Consider the following 16,357-nt stretch of genomic DNA (forward strand, 5'->3'; position numbering starts at 1 on the left):
TCATAATTGACACAAAAAATCTTCAATTTTTAGGTGATTCCAGAACTGATGTTTCCATACTGCCAAAAACAGTACTAGATCGCAAAAAAATTCCGAAACAGCAACACTAAGCTGCAAATGGTTATGTAATAAACATGCCCAGATGGTGAACACGTACCGAGTCTGAAAACAGACCTTCAAAGAAGATTTCTATGGCCATTTCTTCTTGCAGATGTTTATCAGCCAATCACTGGTGTTGAGTTTTTGAGCTAATATGCTCTGTTGCTTGATAAAGCCCAAAAAGTTGCTTGACCAACGAGCTCTAATCGCTAGCACAGGCTTTGCGGAAGTACCTACTGGCAGTTTAGTGATTCTGATTGGTGCACAGCACAAATATCAGGAGTCTGCTAAAGATATGTCTTAACCTTCTCATAGAGAAACCTAATAAGTTAATGTTCAAAACATGATCACAATTACCGGACCTCCTGTGCATGCACAAGCCAGATGCTTATAACCAACAAAAATTAGTTAAAGCAGAATTAGAATTTCTAGAGTTGATTAACCTTGGAATATCTTGTCTTTCTAAAAGACCAAATCTAGTCCTCTCAAACTTGTTTCAAAGAAAGATGGAACTTGGTGTCACTGTGGAAATTATCAAGTTTTAAATGCTGTCATGGAGACAGGCTAATCCCAATACCTCATTTACAAGATTTCAACTGTCATCTCTCAAACAGAAATATATTCTCTTAAACTGACCGTATTCAAACTTACCACCACATTACTGTTGCATCAGAAAATGTGATTAAACCAACTGTGATTACACCACTTGGACTTCCAAATTTTTGAAAATGCCATTTGGTCTAAACAATGCAGCACAACATTCCCCATCATAGCATTTTGCATTATTTGCCTTATGTGTATTCCTACTTCAATGATATTCTAGTGGCTTCAGCATCAGAGGAAGAACTTTTAACAAATATGCAACAGCTTTTCGAGTGGCTGGGTCAATATCACTTAAATTTAACACAGGATAATGCACTTTTGGCAAGAAAGAGATATCATTCTTGGGTTATCATGTGTCACACCAACGACTTTCACATTTATAATATTTAGTACTCCCATCAGCAGACATTGAGAGGTATACAGAAGAGCTGGTGTGGTTATTGCAGTGGAATAGTACAGAATGCTCTCACGGACAGTGTGTGGACAGAGCCACTGACCTAGGTGTTTACATGCCAGTGACAACACACATAGCCCAGTAGTTCTAATGCTAATTTGAATGGCCACGGACCGTGCCTTTGCCCCATGCAGTGGTCTGTTTCCGTGTGGTCAGATGTCAGTCTCTTGCCCCGGTCGTGTGTTGTGTTTCCCTCCATGCTTGTTCTGCACATGGTGTTCAGAGTCTCTGCTCTCCTGTAGATTGACCTGCACATCGACATTTGTTGCCTCTTATAGGGTTCAGCTATCCGGGCTTGTAATCAACCCAACATAGTACAGTTACATTTGTGCTGACTTACAATTCCGCAGAACTGTCATGCCTATGCAGATACTAAGTGGTGACTAAGTGCCAATGTAGAAAGTTCTTATGTGTGTGACGCTTTTCGTTCTTAGCAGTGTTAAATCATGGCCACCACAGACCCGGTGCTTTTGCAATGCTAGCAGTAGTAGTTTTACCTCCAAAAGCTGGAGCAGATGCAGGAACTGCCCAAACATAATGCACAATTACTTGATATCCATGCCATGTTGTCCCATGACCCCATTCACCGACTTCAATGGAAAGGTGAGAGAATTACATGCACCCATTCTTGCTGTACTGCCAGGTAAGACGTATCATCAGTCCAGTTGATAAGGCTGCCTTGTTATTGTCCAGCAGTTGGGGATTATAGGAGGTTGTACAGAATCGGAAGAACTTAACTTTGGTGACCTCTGTTCGTTGCTCACACAGTATTTTGGTCATCAAACACACATGTTGGCCGCACATTTACAGTTTAACCAACACCACAAGTGCCCCGGGCAGTCATATGTGGTGTGGGTTGCTGACCCACAAGGTCTCACACTACTGTTGGTTTAAGTGGCCCCAGTGTGCTACCTTGTATGTGGACTCACTAATTAGGAATACAATCATATGGTTAACACTTGACCCGGAGGTACAAACTATGGCATTGGCTTTGTCCTACCCTTCTTTAGCCAATGTTGCTAAGATTGCTGGATCATTTGATATTATAGCAGTGGCAAAGGAAAAACTTTCTGACAATTGGCAGGTGGCAAAGTTAGACATGCACAGTAAAAACTTCCCGGTACCCCGTGCGGTGAGCCAGGCAACCATATCTTCCACTGACATGACACATGTTGATAACTCAAGTGCGGTAACGTTACAGTGCTGCCCATTGTCACCCATGTCAGGCTCATTGAGTATGTGTAAACTGAGGTGTCGTAATCCTCACTCGTGATGTTTTTCAGGTTCTTTGTGTCAGTCTCTTTCCACACCTGTTTTCGCTCAGTAGGCAAGCCAGTGGTCCTGCTCAGATTGTCATTTGGTACATGTTCAACAGGACTGCCCATACATGGAGGCCACATGTGGGGTCTGACACAAAAAATGTCATTTAGCAACTGTTTGTGACAGCCAGCGAGCTGCAAGATAGTCGTCAGAGGCCTGGACTCGGAGGCTGCCTATGACACCCCACAAGCACTGCCCCACCATATTCTGCTGTTGTCGGTAAAGGATGAGCGACCATCTGAGTTTCACAGGTAAATATAAGAATGAAAGTTAGACTAATTAATAACAATAATGGAAATTCCTGGATGAAAAAATGTAAAATAAGGGAAAGGCAACCACTTAGCTATAGAGGATTGGTGCGTGATGCTCGGAAACACGTACATTTGAGTGTCTGTGGTTGTGTGTGTGAATGTGTGTACTCTTACTAGAAAAAAAAAAACAGAGAGTTCAAAAGCTAATGTTAAGTGTGTCTATTACGTGTTTCTGTGTGCCGTGCACCAGTCCTCTACAGGTCAGCCTAATTAACTTGGATACACAGAAGCTTTTGGGCTGCCCTGCATTGCAAATATCACTACATCATGTTGTGTCTTATAGAAAACAATGTATTCCTTTGAGGGGGGAAATCCTCCATCTCTCCACATCATAAGACTGTGGAAAGGCAACTTATGCTGCTAGTGGTGAATTCGCCACTGAAGCAAAATATTTTTTGTTTAAATGCCTTTTCTGTTTTTGGTTTCCAGAGAGTTTATGAAGCACATTTAGGGTCTCATCAAGTCCACCTTTCAAGATTTGGACTCTTTACTACAGTTGTTTGAGAACACCTTGGGCCAAGCAGAAAATTTCAAGGTACACGCTTCCCTTAAGCCACCTGCAATAACTAAATTTTGTTGCCCCCATGCCATTTCCTTCATGATGCGCAACAAGGTCAAGGCTGTTGGCAGGACCTCAGCATCATGTCTTCTATTTTGTTGAGTCAGTTGGCCACCTCTTTGGTGGCAGTTCAGAAACCAGACACACTGTGCGCCTTTGCGGCATTTTTAAACAGATGTTCAAGGCACAATATTTCATGGATTTGTATCTGATGACGCAGCTGGAGGAGTAGTTGACAAAGTTGTCGGGGAGGGCAGTATTTTTCACATATCGACTTGCGCGACACACACCTCCAGTTGCCATTGGACCACAACTTCTCTGCATTTCTTAGTGCTTAACAACCCCTTTGGGCTTTATCAGTTTAATCATTTGCATTTTGGAATCCGCTCAGCGACTAGAATTTATCAATTTGGGGTAGTTCATTCAAGGCAATCTTTGTTGTGTAAGCTACCTCAATGACATATGGGTCACAGGTTCCATGCGAGAGGAGCATTTACACAGACTACAGGCAGTTTTCTAACATCTTCTGGAGAACAGCCTTTGTTGCAAGCTGGAAAAATAGTTTTTTCCCCCCAAAGCTGCATTTTGAGGTCATGTGCTTAGCAAAGACGGCCTCATCTGCGTGGATGAGCATGTGAAAGACATTGTCAACTTGCTGGTGCCCAAGAACCAGAAAGAGCTCCAATACCTTTTTGGCAAGATTTCATATTACGCTACACTCATTCCCCAGGACACCAGCATTAGCCATTCTTAATTGGCTTCACCAAAAGGGTGACAAATCTGTCATGTCTGTGGAATGTCAAAAGGCTTTTCAGTCCCTTAAGCAGTGTTTGGGGTTCGTTCCCTGTTTGGCTTATATAGGTGTGGTAAACCATTAACTCGGGCCTGTGATGCACCCCAGTATGGCATTTGTGCAGTCACACCGCATCAGAACCCGGATGACACCGGGTAGTCCATTGTTTATGCACTGAAAGCACTTTCTGTGGTGTAACATAATTATCCACAGATGGGAAAGGAGGCACTGGCTATCGTTTTTGCAATCAAAAAGTTTCGCTCTTTCTCGAATGGGGAGAAGTTCTTACTCATCACCATCACAAGCCAATAGTTTCCTTATTCAGTCTTCATTCCAAGCTACTGGATAGGACCACGGACCAACTGTAGAGAAGGGCGCTATTTTTCAGTAATTATTGTTATAACACTTGATTGTGTCAACTGCCCAGCATGCAAATGTGTACGCATGGTCACAATTACCAGTGGGACCGAACCAGGAGTTCTCGTTTTCACCTTGTATGATGACTTGCAGCACATTTTGATGGATTTTTCCTTTAATGGCATAGAAGATCTCAGACACCAAGGCTGGCAAACTGCTTCTTCGGAAAATCGTTTCAGCTGTCCAGGTGGGGTGGCCTACGTGTGCTCTCTTGGAGGCACCTCCACCATGACATACATTTTTTCTCACATGTGATCGACTCACTGTAGTCCAGGGGGTCCTCATGCTCGCCATGGACTAGCAAAACTGTCGATTGGTTGTCCCTCTTGCACTGCGTCCTCACAAACTCAGTTGCTGCATGTGTCGCTTTGGGGTACAACTCGTATGAATGCTTCAGTACATCATCACATCTACTGGCCATGATAAACAACAGTACTGGACATTCTGTGTGGACTTGCATGGCTTGTGCACAAAACCAGACTGTCTAGCCATGTCATTTTTTCCCCTTGGTGAATCCTGGAGCACCCTTGGGACAGTGTGCATGTCGACTTTGCAGGTCCTTTTTTTGGGAACCATGCTGTCATTGGTGATTGATGCATTGTCAAATTTCCTATACATCACCAAACTGTCCTCCACATTATCGTCGGTGTCACAAGTTGATAGTCATTTTTGCCATTTAGGGCTGCCCCTGGACTCTCATATTTGATAATGGTCCGTAATTTCTGTCACAGGAGTTTGAAGACTTTTGCATTTGCAGTGGTATCCAGCACCTAACATCCTGTTTCACCTGCCGTCTAACTCTGTGGTGGACCATTTCATGCATACGTTTGAGACCCAAATGAAGATGTCCACGTCTGCCTCATCTCAAGATGATGCACAGTCGAGTTTTCTTGCTACATACTGGGCAACACTGCTTAATGGGTGTAGTCCGTTGGAACTTGTGCATGGGCACCAAAAGCATGGTATTTTGGATCTGTTACACCCAAAGTTGCTTGCCCCGGACTGTTGTGATCTGCCGTGTTTTCCTCACAGTGCTGCTGCTTGCGCCTGATCTTTTGGATGGAAGCAGGGATGGCTGCTGGGTATATGCAGGTCAGGAGCAGCTGATCCGTCACTCCAACCAGTAGCAGGTGTGACATGTTAGACCCTTGACAGCACCGCCTCCAAGTCAGCAGGACAACAGGGTCAGATGTGGCATTGTTCTGGTGGAGGTTTTGCTCCTCTGGAGTTCACTTTCCCAGGCTTGCAGCCAACCTGCCATTGGCAAGTACAGTCACAATTGTGTCAACATTGGCGATTCTGTGGTGTTGTCACACCTGGGTGGGTAGTGAGAATAAAAGGAGAAAATAATCAAAGACATACCTCGTTGTAAAACAGTAGCATAATACGTCTTTCTTTAGGGCTAGTGAAATTCTACACATACAACAGAAACCCAGCAACCTTTGTTTAAACTGTGAAAAAATACAACGAAAAAGGACAACTGCCCTATTCCACGGACTGAAATAGCAGAAAAATTATTCAAGAAGCTAAAAGATGAACTATCTAAAGCAATTCAGCTTACTCATCCCTCAACAGTTCTTCCCTTAATTTTGATGGTTGATACTCCTGACTGCATTAGAGGTGCTTCATTACACCACCTGCAAAAGTAACGTCTGAACTACTTATAATATTGTCCTGGTCTCTCACTGACACACGTCACTATTATATCTACAGTCCTGAATTGTTGGCAGTATATTTAGCAGTCAAAGACTTTTATTATCTTGTGGAAGATGGAGAATTCACAACACTCACAGACCACATTAACAGCACCCAGGCAAGAATTTCTCAGTCTGTTCACCACAGACATTTGACACCTTCCTCAATGAGAGATTTTCAGTTTGAAAAAACTGATAGCTCAACATGAAGCAAAATATAATTCTTATTTTACAAATTAATATTTTAGGCCTAAGTCTTAACATACATAGTTTATGGCATAACTATGTAATAAGTATCTTTGGCTATGGATGTATACTAATGTATATACTACACACCCAATTATCACTCCTTTGTATACAGATTGTTTCTAAAATGAATATAAAATATTAGAGGGATGACAGAGTGGTTCATAATAAGCAACTATCACACAGCAACCCAAGTCTGCATCCCTTAGTGTTCACCACTAAGCATCACTTAACAGCATCGTGCATTGCCAGGAAGGTAGCCATAAAACCCATAATCTGAATCAACTCAATAGCAGGTCTGCAGGGCAACATTTTCAATTTCTTTGTGGCAGTGGGGTAAAAGAGAGGTTGGGTTGATGTTTCATGACCTATATTTTCAAACAGCTACACAAACTGCTCGAAATAACGTCCTTCTGCTTGATGGCACACCATGCAATGATCGTCGCACTCTTTCGAACACCCCTGGCGAACTGGGGATTGCATTAAAGGCTGCAATAATTCACACTGTCAACTCTTCATCTGTCTTGATGAAACATTAAGGGGCATCAATTTGGGTAAATGTGTAGGCCATGACACTGGTCTACTGCATCCTATCCAGTTCTCATCCAAATGATTTTCCACTGCATGAGTGAAATGCACTGATGTACCATCATGCTGGTATCACATACACTGTTGCACAGTGAGTGGGACATGTTAAAATAACTCTGGCAGTGTTCCTTAAGAAGATTAAGTGTCTGTTTGCATCCAGACATTGGGTGGGAAGCGGGGCTGGGCAGCGAATCATGCATGGACCGATCAGATTATCGCCTAGCAAACCAGCCCAAATGTTGATGGTAAAGCACTCTTGTTGACCACGAACAAAGGTGGTGTGTGGATTTTACTATGCCCACACGTGTTGATCATGGCTGTTGAACACACCTTCCCTTGTAAAGGATGCCTCATCCATAAAAAGGACAATGTGTGGGAATTCGGGTCGAAGGGCACACTTCTGCAAAAACCAATGTCAGAAGCCAATGAGACACAGAAAATCTTCTGGGTTAAGGGCTTCAACTTTCTGAAGATGGTAAGGGTGCTAATCATCTTCATTCCACACACACCAGACAGTGGAATAGCTTATACCCATTTATTTTATTCTCACTAGCCATCCAAGTGTGACAACACCACATAATTGCCAATGTTGACACAATTATGACTATACTAGCCGATGGCAGGTTGACTGCAAGCCCGGGGAAGTGAACCCCAGATGAGCAAAACCTCCACCAGAACAATGCCACATCTGACCCTGTTGTCCATCTGATTTGAGGCGGTGCTGTCAAGGTTATAACATGTCACACCTGCTACTGGTTGGAGTGACAGATCAGCTGCTCCTGACTTGCATACACCCAGCAGCCATCCCTGCTTCCATCCAAAAAATCGGGCCCAAGCAGCAGCACTGTGAGGAAAACACGGCAGACCACAACAGTCCGGGGCAAGCAACTCTGAGTGCAACAGATCCAAAATACCATGCTTTTGGTGCCCATGCACAAGTTCCAACGGACTACACCCATTAAGCAGTATTGCCCACTATGTAGCCAAAAAACTCAACTGTCCATCATCTTGGGATGAGGCAAACATGGACTTCTTCATATGGGTCTCAAATGTATGCATGAAGTGGTCCACCATAGAGTTAGACAGCAGGTGAAACAGGATGGTAATCAGGTGCTGAATACCTCTGCAAATGACAAAGTCTCCAAACTCCTGTGACACAAATTGCAGACCATTCTAAGATGTGTTTTTTGCAGTTCTTCTTTAAACTCTGGTGCACACACTGTGTGTTAACAACCACGTCTGTCCCGCCTTCACATCTGCATCACAAAACGAATGCATTGGGTTTTGATGTAGGACTTAAATGCACATGCACCATTACAATAACTTGTAAGTAGGCAATTCACCTCAAGTGCACCTGTCTCTTAGGGATCAAGGGATGGCAATGAACATGTGTGGATCTGGCACTTGACAATTCGGAAACCGCTGAGTGACCACAGAGCACTGTGAGAGCATTTTCATCCATTGCCCCACAATACAGTGCATGTCTGCCCTTTCCTACCAAGAAAATCACTCATTTCCTGTCTGCTCTGCACAGTACCAAACACAAGAGTGCCCCCATTTGTTGACACACTGACACAGGGCAAATCAGACTCTCCAGCATGCACATGTGCAGCCCTCTGTGTGATATTGTATCAGACAGGCACCTTAGCTGCCAAATGCATGTTGGAATCCCAGCAAATGCTGCAGGATGCCTTGTGGTGTTGTCCTGTCCAGAATACCTGCTACCATTTTGACTTGGATGGCGAGTTGTGTGTCTCCCTTCCTGGTGGCATGTGACCCTGCTAAATGACATGTAGTGCTGAATGCTAAGGGATGTTGACATGGGTTACTACAGGAAAGTTGCTTGTTATGACCCATTCTAACAGCCCTCTCGTTTTTTACATTCATTTTAGAAACACACTGTACAGAAATAGAGTTGAGCATCTTCACAATATGTTATCCACTCACAAAAATTTTCACAACGAATAATAATAATTAACAAAAACCCACTGAAGATAGCACAAAAAGTGCTGAAACATGTATGGGTAAAATGAAAATAAACAAAGTGTGCCGTGCATAATGTGGAATTTCTTTCCAATTTCTCTTTGCAAGCATGGAAAGTAAGAACTATTAATTCCAAAATATGATTATACTTCACGTAAATACCTTAAATGTTCCTACACGAGAAAATGCATCTAAAGTTGAGATGCTGAAACACACTCTTATTACTCAAACATAAGAATTGTGTTGACGATATGATTATGTCAGAAACTAAGGCTGCCCATTTTTCAAAGTGTGCCCAGAAAGCATGCAAATGTAATGCCAAACTATTTGAACCATAAGTAATATCACTGAAGTACAAGCTTTAATAAGACTTAGTTACAAAGAAGTGATTCAGTCACAAAGAGTCTGTTGTTTCGTTTCATTCTGGAATGCATTCAATTTGACTACTTTAAGAATTAGGGAAGGCAGATAGAGCTTAATCTCTCCACAGTAAGGAGGTCATGAGAATCATAGCACATGCTCAGACTGGACAAGGGTGGGGAGGTAAATCAGCAGTGTTCATTTCACAGGAACCATGCCGGCATTTGTCTTTATCAATACAGGTAATCAAGGAATACCTAAATCTGACTAACCAAAGAGAAATTCAAAGCCTGCACCTCCTGAATGTGAGTCCAGTGCCTTAACCACTATGCCACTTAAATGAACTGACAGCATTTGATATATCAATGGTATTAACAAATGAGTCAACATAATAAGTCAAATTGCAAAATCCAAAAATGTTAATACAAAAGCACTAAAAATAGAAAGTTTCTGGTGTAAACTGTAAAATCACTTGGAAAACTGCTAATTTAACAAGAATAAAAAATATGAATGACAAACGAGATGGAAATCATGGTGCCATATTCAACAAATTCATCATAATATTTGAGCTGTGGGGGAAAATCCACTTAGATATGACGGATCTGCTTAGCAGTAATATATTAGTTCACTCAGGCACGTATTTAAAAGCAGGAGTCAGTCTTGTTTACCTGCTTTGGACTGCCTGAACAGATATGACATGTTATTGGTCTAAGAACTTTTATCATAGTACTTTATTTTGGCTTTTGTGCCATTGTGTAGATACCACAAAAGATAAATACAGTAATAAACAGACCATGGTAGTTTACTCTTCTTTAAAAAAAAGTTCTTCATCATTAAAACTATGTAATTAAAATAACAGTATATTGTGCAGATTTTATAGGTTCCGTTTTTTGTATTTACTCAATGACCGTTGCAGTATTTGTAGGTGGCATCACCACAGGTACACATTTCATCCACTTTAAGTAGTTCAGATTAAGAAGTAATATCTCAAAAGTATTTGCTCTTTCTAAAAATCTTAAATTTTAGTTTACAACAAAACTTATCATTTTACAATAACTTATTACAAATCTCCTTGTTGCGCTTACATGTAGGTTATAGTTCTATCATAAGGAAAGTTTTATTTAATAATATGATCACGACTAACTCCAGCGCAAATTACACAATGAATAATATTGTCTGTTTTTCTTTAATCTTACAAAGATTCATATGCCTATCATAAAGTAAGTCAAATATTGTCATCTTAATGGCTGTCCATTTGCATGACTAGAATCTTCATTACATTATAATTCTTTTGTACTTGTTTGTAGCAGCACGACTCAAATGGTTTGGTCCCTTGCTTTTCTGATTTAATCTCATAAAGAATAAAATACAGTTTCCATTTACCTGAACCTAAATATTTTTTTACCTTTATTTCATTTGATGATAGTGTCAGATCAACAAGCTTTGTACAGTGTCCTATTTCAGATGCTATCCATTTTATGTTATTGCCACTGGCATCGAAGTGAACAAGGTCTTTCAGATTGCCAATTATCTGAAAATTAAATCAAACTAGTAACATACAAAATTGGCTACTTACTAAAAATATGTTCAAAGTCAAGATTACATGGAACCTGAAAGTTCTCACAAATGCAGCACATGGATAAAATGCTCATTGGTAATTTTACTCATGCAAAAGAAAGATTTAAGTTTTAAAAACAACCCTTAATCCAGAAAAAAATAATTATTCCAAATAGGAACCATGTTTCTCAGCTGTATGTTTCTCTGATAGACCATTATGACATGTACTTTTGTATGAATCACAATTACTTTTGTGTAACTAGTCCTGTTCCTCCATAATCTGGAGGCAAAAGATTGTTAACACGATAAATAATACTGGAGAACATCCATAGTTCTGTGATTTTCATTTATAATTTTGAGACAGGGCATATGCAGATTGTAAAGTCAGTTGCAGAATATACAAGCAGTCCAAGAGCAGTAAAAAACGAGATGCTCTGTAGAGAACTGCTGCTACATCTGGTACTGACAAACACTGCTAAGAAAAGAGAATATGGTCTCTTGTTGTGTATCAACACGAAAAGAGCAAAACATCAGACAGTGGTGCAGACACTGTGTACAAACCAAATTGGTTCAGTTACCCACTCCTACAATTTCTTGATGATGCTCACAAGCCAAAGGAAACTAGAGACACTGTGGACAAAGAGGTACAAAAATTACACTTGCTTCTCTTTACTTGTATTTTATACTGTGCAGAAACATTCATCCATAGTTATTTTGCCACAGTACATGCCCTTGTGGGCTTATAAATTATTTACAAACTCGTCTCGAATTTATTTGTTTGTGTTACTAGCCATCCATGGTATATCCTGGGGGTGTAGTAAAAACTGATGCAGTGTCAGCTAATCCCCACGTGCCTGGGATCAACTCATTTGTCTGAAAATCATATGAGTTGATGCTTCCTTGTGGGATTTATTGCCTTAAGAAATCATGGAGACACAGTTGTACAGGTGACAGTTCATGCCATCTCAGGTTGCCACAACAACATAGATTTTCCAGGAGACATGAAAAACCAAAGCTTTGATACCAAATGCATTCTCTACAACTATTATATCCTTACACAACCAGTAATTAATAACTCTTTCTTTTGAACCCTGAACATGTCTCCCATGGCTTGGTTTCATAAAGTTTGCCTGTAAAGGGAATGCATAATCCGCCATGAAAACATATGGTACAGCTTTGTCCCTCCAGGTAAGCATTCAGTTTATAGCAAATTCAGTTTCTTTTTGTGATTCAGTTCACTTATGGTCATGTTCCTGAATACAGCATCATCTAAAATGCTTTCTTAGCAGCCAATATGTGTGTACAACAGGTTGTAGCAAGCATCAATCACAAGTATCATAATGATAAATGAATCTTTGTAATTGTAAAATCTGCTGCTACTAGCAACAGGGCACTGTAGGATTATATGCTTCCCATCAATTGATCCCACACAATGGGAGAAGTAAAGTATCTGTCAGAACACACATGCTACTTCACGTCAGGTGTTTTCAGTCAAATTTACAGTCTTTTCTGAAAAAGTAAATACTGTTTCAGGTTTTAGAAAAATTGCTAGAAGGAGAAAACGAAGGGGGTGTTACCAGCCCTTCTACTTTGTCTCCTCCACTGAGGAAAGTAAGACAAGTGGGTGGGAAGCAAGATAACGGGGCCTATTATGCTGCTTCCCAAAAAACAGGATCATCAGTATACAGACAAATGGGGCAGCTCCAGCCAGCATGTATGCCACAAAAACTGCCACATGTGCAGAGAACAAAGGCCATGGCAAAGCTCAATGCTGTTCTCATAAAAGAACAACTCAACTATTTTGAGAGTTTGGAGCTGACAGTGGGTGTGGATCTGTTAGCTGAATCAACAAGTCATGTAAATGCCCTCTCATGAGACTGTTCTGGAAGTAATTTTCGATGATTTGTGAGAACTCATACCAAATGAATAATTAGATAATATGCATATTTAACAATGTTCTTCATAATCCTTCAGGACTTCCACCAGTGCCCAACAAATTCCAGATACTATTTATTTGAGATATAGCTTGCTTCAAAATGTGAAGTAAATATGCAAGGCTCTAAAATGAGTCTCCTGTTGACAAATAACAAAAAGTAACAATGAGTCTTGGGTTGTCTGTAATTCTTTTCCTGAAATTCGTGTCTTTTTCAAAACAAATGGTGCTACCATATTTGCCAGTCATTCAAAAGTGGTAGATGACATCAAGTGTAGTTATGGAAACCTTCTTCCATATTCAGGTCCCATAGCAAGTTACTCCTGCCAGTTGTTCTATACTAAGTTTCATCCACCAACAATGATGATGATTTCATTTTATTTGTGTGAACCTTCAAGTATTAATAATGCAGGACTACACATTTACTGTTTCCTCGTGTGAACATACCAAGAGAAATGTTTGTTGCCCTGCAGGAGAGATGTTTCCAACATAAAGATTCCAACATACAACGTAACCTGCTGAAGATGTTACGCTATGCTTCCAGCGGTAGAAGCAGGTGCCAGCAATGATGGCAACTGCTGGCAGAGGAAGTAGATGACACCAGCAGGAAGGTAACTTAGAGAATGGATAGCATGCGGTCAACAGAGTGGTTACTACTACCACAGTTATTAAAAGCGACTGGTAGTGCCAGTGCACAAACAGATATGGAAGCAGGTAATATAGTACACCTGATATCAAAGGACAGCACTGTGTATTTAAGTAACATTTGGTGATGTCATGAACTTTGCATAACAAGCTGTATCTGTATAGCTAATGTCTGGTTAATGTTCAGAATATTAGTAGAACAAATCTAAAAATGCATTTTTTCATGTAACACTGCTGTTTTAAAAAGTTAAAGAAAAAAATTATGAAGATATATATGATACTTATTGTGGAAATGAAGTCCCATACTTCTTGACAGAGCGTAGGGGAACGATGCGGGAGACCCGCACCGCTGTACCAGGCAAGGTCCTAATGGAGGTGGTTTGCCGTTGCCTTCCTTCGACCATAATGGGGATGGATGATGATGATGATGATGATGATGATGATAACACAACAACACCCAATCATCTCAGGGCAGGTGCAAATCACTGACCCCACCGGGAACCAAACCCAGGACCCTGTGCTCAGGAAGCGAGAACGCTACCGGGAGACCACGAGCTGCAGACATACTTATTGTAGTTTTGTTTAAAAACCACAATTTCTATGAAAATTGACTTACAACATACTATGCAAAAAATTTCCAATGAAACTTAAATTATTTATATTGAGCCAGAATATGTATACAATCATCTTAGCCTCGATCTGCAGTAGCTCCTGTCCCACACCAAGCTCCATGCCCCCACACCGACCCTCCCCTGTCCTCTTTTGCCCCTTCTACTCTCACAGCAGTGTCCGTCCTCTTTCTTCTGCTCGATCTCCCCTTCCCACTCTATTCCTCCACATCATTGTGCACCACAGCTCTTCCTGCCTGTGGCAGAATAAGCTCACTGGTGCCACACTCCTATCCCAGGCACTCGCTACCTCTCTCCCCAAGCCATCAGCCAGGAGAGAGAGAGAGAGAGAGAGAGAGAGAGAGAGAGAGAGAGAGAGAGAGAGTCCAAAAGCTTACCAACATTTTCAGTCTTGCTTCCTGAGTACTCAACACATCAACTGTTTACTCCTTCCATTATTCATATTTCACCAAGTATTCTCCATTAACAAAACTTTAGTATGACACTTGAGTTAAAAGGAATGCTGGAAGTGTTAATTAATGCTCAATTTAATAAAGTATAGCAACAAATAAAGCATAGTCAAATAAGATGTTAATGTCAAAGAACATGAACTGCATGTAAACCCTTCGATTTTTTGTTATACACATTAATGAAAGCGTGATAACTGTAGTCATCCTCAGGAATATATAGGGTTGAGCTCATTGTGGTGGAGTTATCATCACACCAGCATTTCCACAAACACGATGTACGTCAGTCAGGTTTTAGGTAATATGGTTTTGTATTTCACATTTTTTAAATGTTAGTAAGAGGTTTTCATGGGCAAACCAAGCTGAGATTTAAAACTTTTTCAGTAATGAACATGGGCTCATGAGTTGTAGCTGCAGTGCACAGTGTATGGGCTTATTATTGTAAGAAGCAAACAGAGACTCAGAATTAGTTCACATCAGCTCACAATAAAACATGGCATGATTCAGGCAGCTGAGCCAGAGAACATCATTGCAGTGATCACAAAGTTCCACACAGTAAAGTGAAACATTTAATTAACACAGCTCAAGCCACAACTTTGTATTAAAAAGATTGTGTCTGAGTACGGGTCAGGCCATGACTTTCTCGACGTGCAAGCCATCTGTCACTCAAAAACTGGGTTCACTGCATATGAGAAGAATGTATGGATGTCTTGCCATCTGTCCCTTGACTGTGCTGCCTTCTGTTATCAATTTCTGGAATTATTTCGAAAGAAACATTAACATACATAATTGTAATGGCAGTAATTTGAGTGTGTACTTGTTAGGTTTTACAGTTTTCTGTAATTCTGCTACAAATATGTCCTGTTTAATGAGTGAGCAAGGAATTTCGGAAGCTCTAGAAGAAGAAATTCCTCAATAACTCGCCTCACATTATTTGTTTGGATGGGTAATTATACTTTGTCATCATTATTTTAAAATTTTTAATCTATCAATGAACTAAAGTAAACAGAAAAAACAAATTTTAAAGCTTGGTCTTTTTTCAGTATGTATTACCCTCGAAGAATTACACATGTGCCGGTAACACTTTAAATAAGGGCATAAATGGTTGGTTTTATACACTCGGTATTCTTCTAAGCGGCCTATCTCCAAAGTGTTAATAAACTAATTAAAGCTTCAATAGATATATTAGTTACTTCTCTGAAGTAAGGAAGATTAGGGTTTAACATCTCATGGACATCGAAGTCATTAGGGACTGACTTCTCTACATCCTGGGTAGGATAAATCATTGAATCTGCTGTTTTGTTAGTAAAGTGTGGGTTATCAATAGGAATCTGCAATTTTATACAGAAAATTGTGCTCTAATAGTAATAAGAAGGAAGGAAGATCTGGATTTAGCATCCTGTCAACAATAAGATCATTAGAGACAAAGCACAAGCTTGGTTTGGGGAAGAAAATAGTCATGCTCTTTTCAAAGAAACCATCCTGGTATTTGTTGTAAGTTATTCAGGGAAATCATGGAAAATCTAAATCTGGATAAGTGGATGCAGATTTTAACTGTGAACTTCCCAATGGACTCTGTCCAGTGTACTAACCAGTGCACCATCTTGCTCAGTGGTATTGAATAGCCCACTACATTTATTAACAAATAATGTACTACTGACAACACATTTGTATAATTATCACTCTGGTTCCGAACAGCCTGCAAGATTAGTTTGTTTTC

General features: G+C 40.5%; 1 protein-coding gene across 4 annotated transcripts in view; it reads right to left on the bottom strand.

The window, feature by feature from the left end:
- LOC124722087 (protein lap1) overlaps positions 1-16,357 on the bottom strand; it is a 152,130-nt gene that overhangs the window by 60,270 nt on the left and 75,503 nt on the right. For all 4 annotated transcript variants that reach the window (XR_007006440.1, XM_047247285.1, XM_047247283.1 and 1 more), the window contains one exon: positions 10,833-10,958. Coding sequence is in view for 3 of the 4 variants with exons in the window: in XM_047247285.1 (XP_047103241.1) it covers positions 10,833-10,958 (126 nt within the window). In the remaining variant the exon portion in view is untranslated. The remainder of the gene's footprint in view (positions 1-10,832; positions 10,959-16,357) is intronic.

This window comes from Schistocerca piceifrons, chromosome X (genome assembly GCF_021461385.2).
Source record: "Schistocerca piceifrons isolate TAMUIC-IGC-003096 chromosome X, iqSchPice1.1, whole genome shotgun sequence".
Lineage (NCBI taxonomy): Eukaryota > Metazoa > Arthropoda > Insecta > Orthoptera > Acrididae > Schistocerca > Schistocerca piceifrons.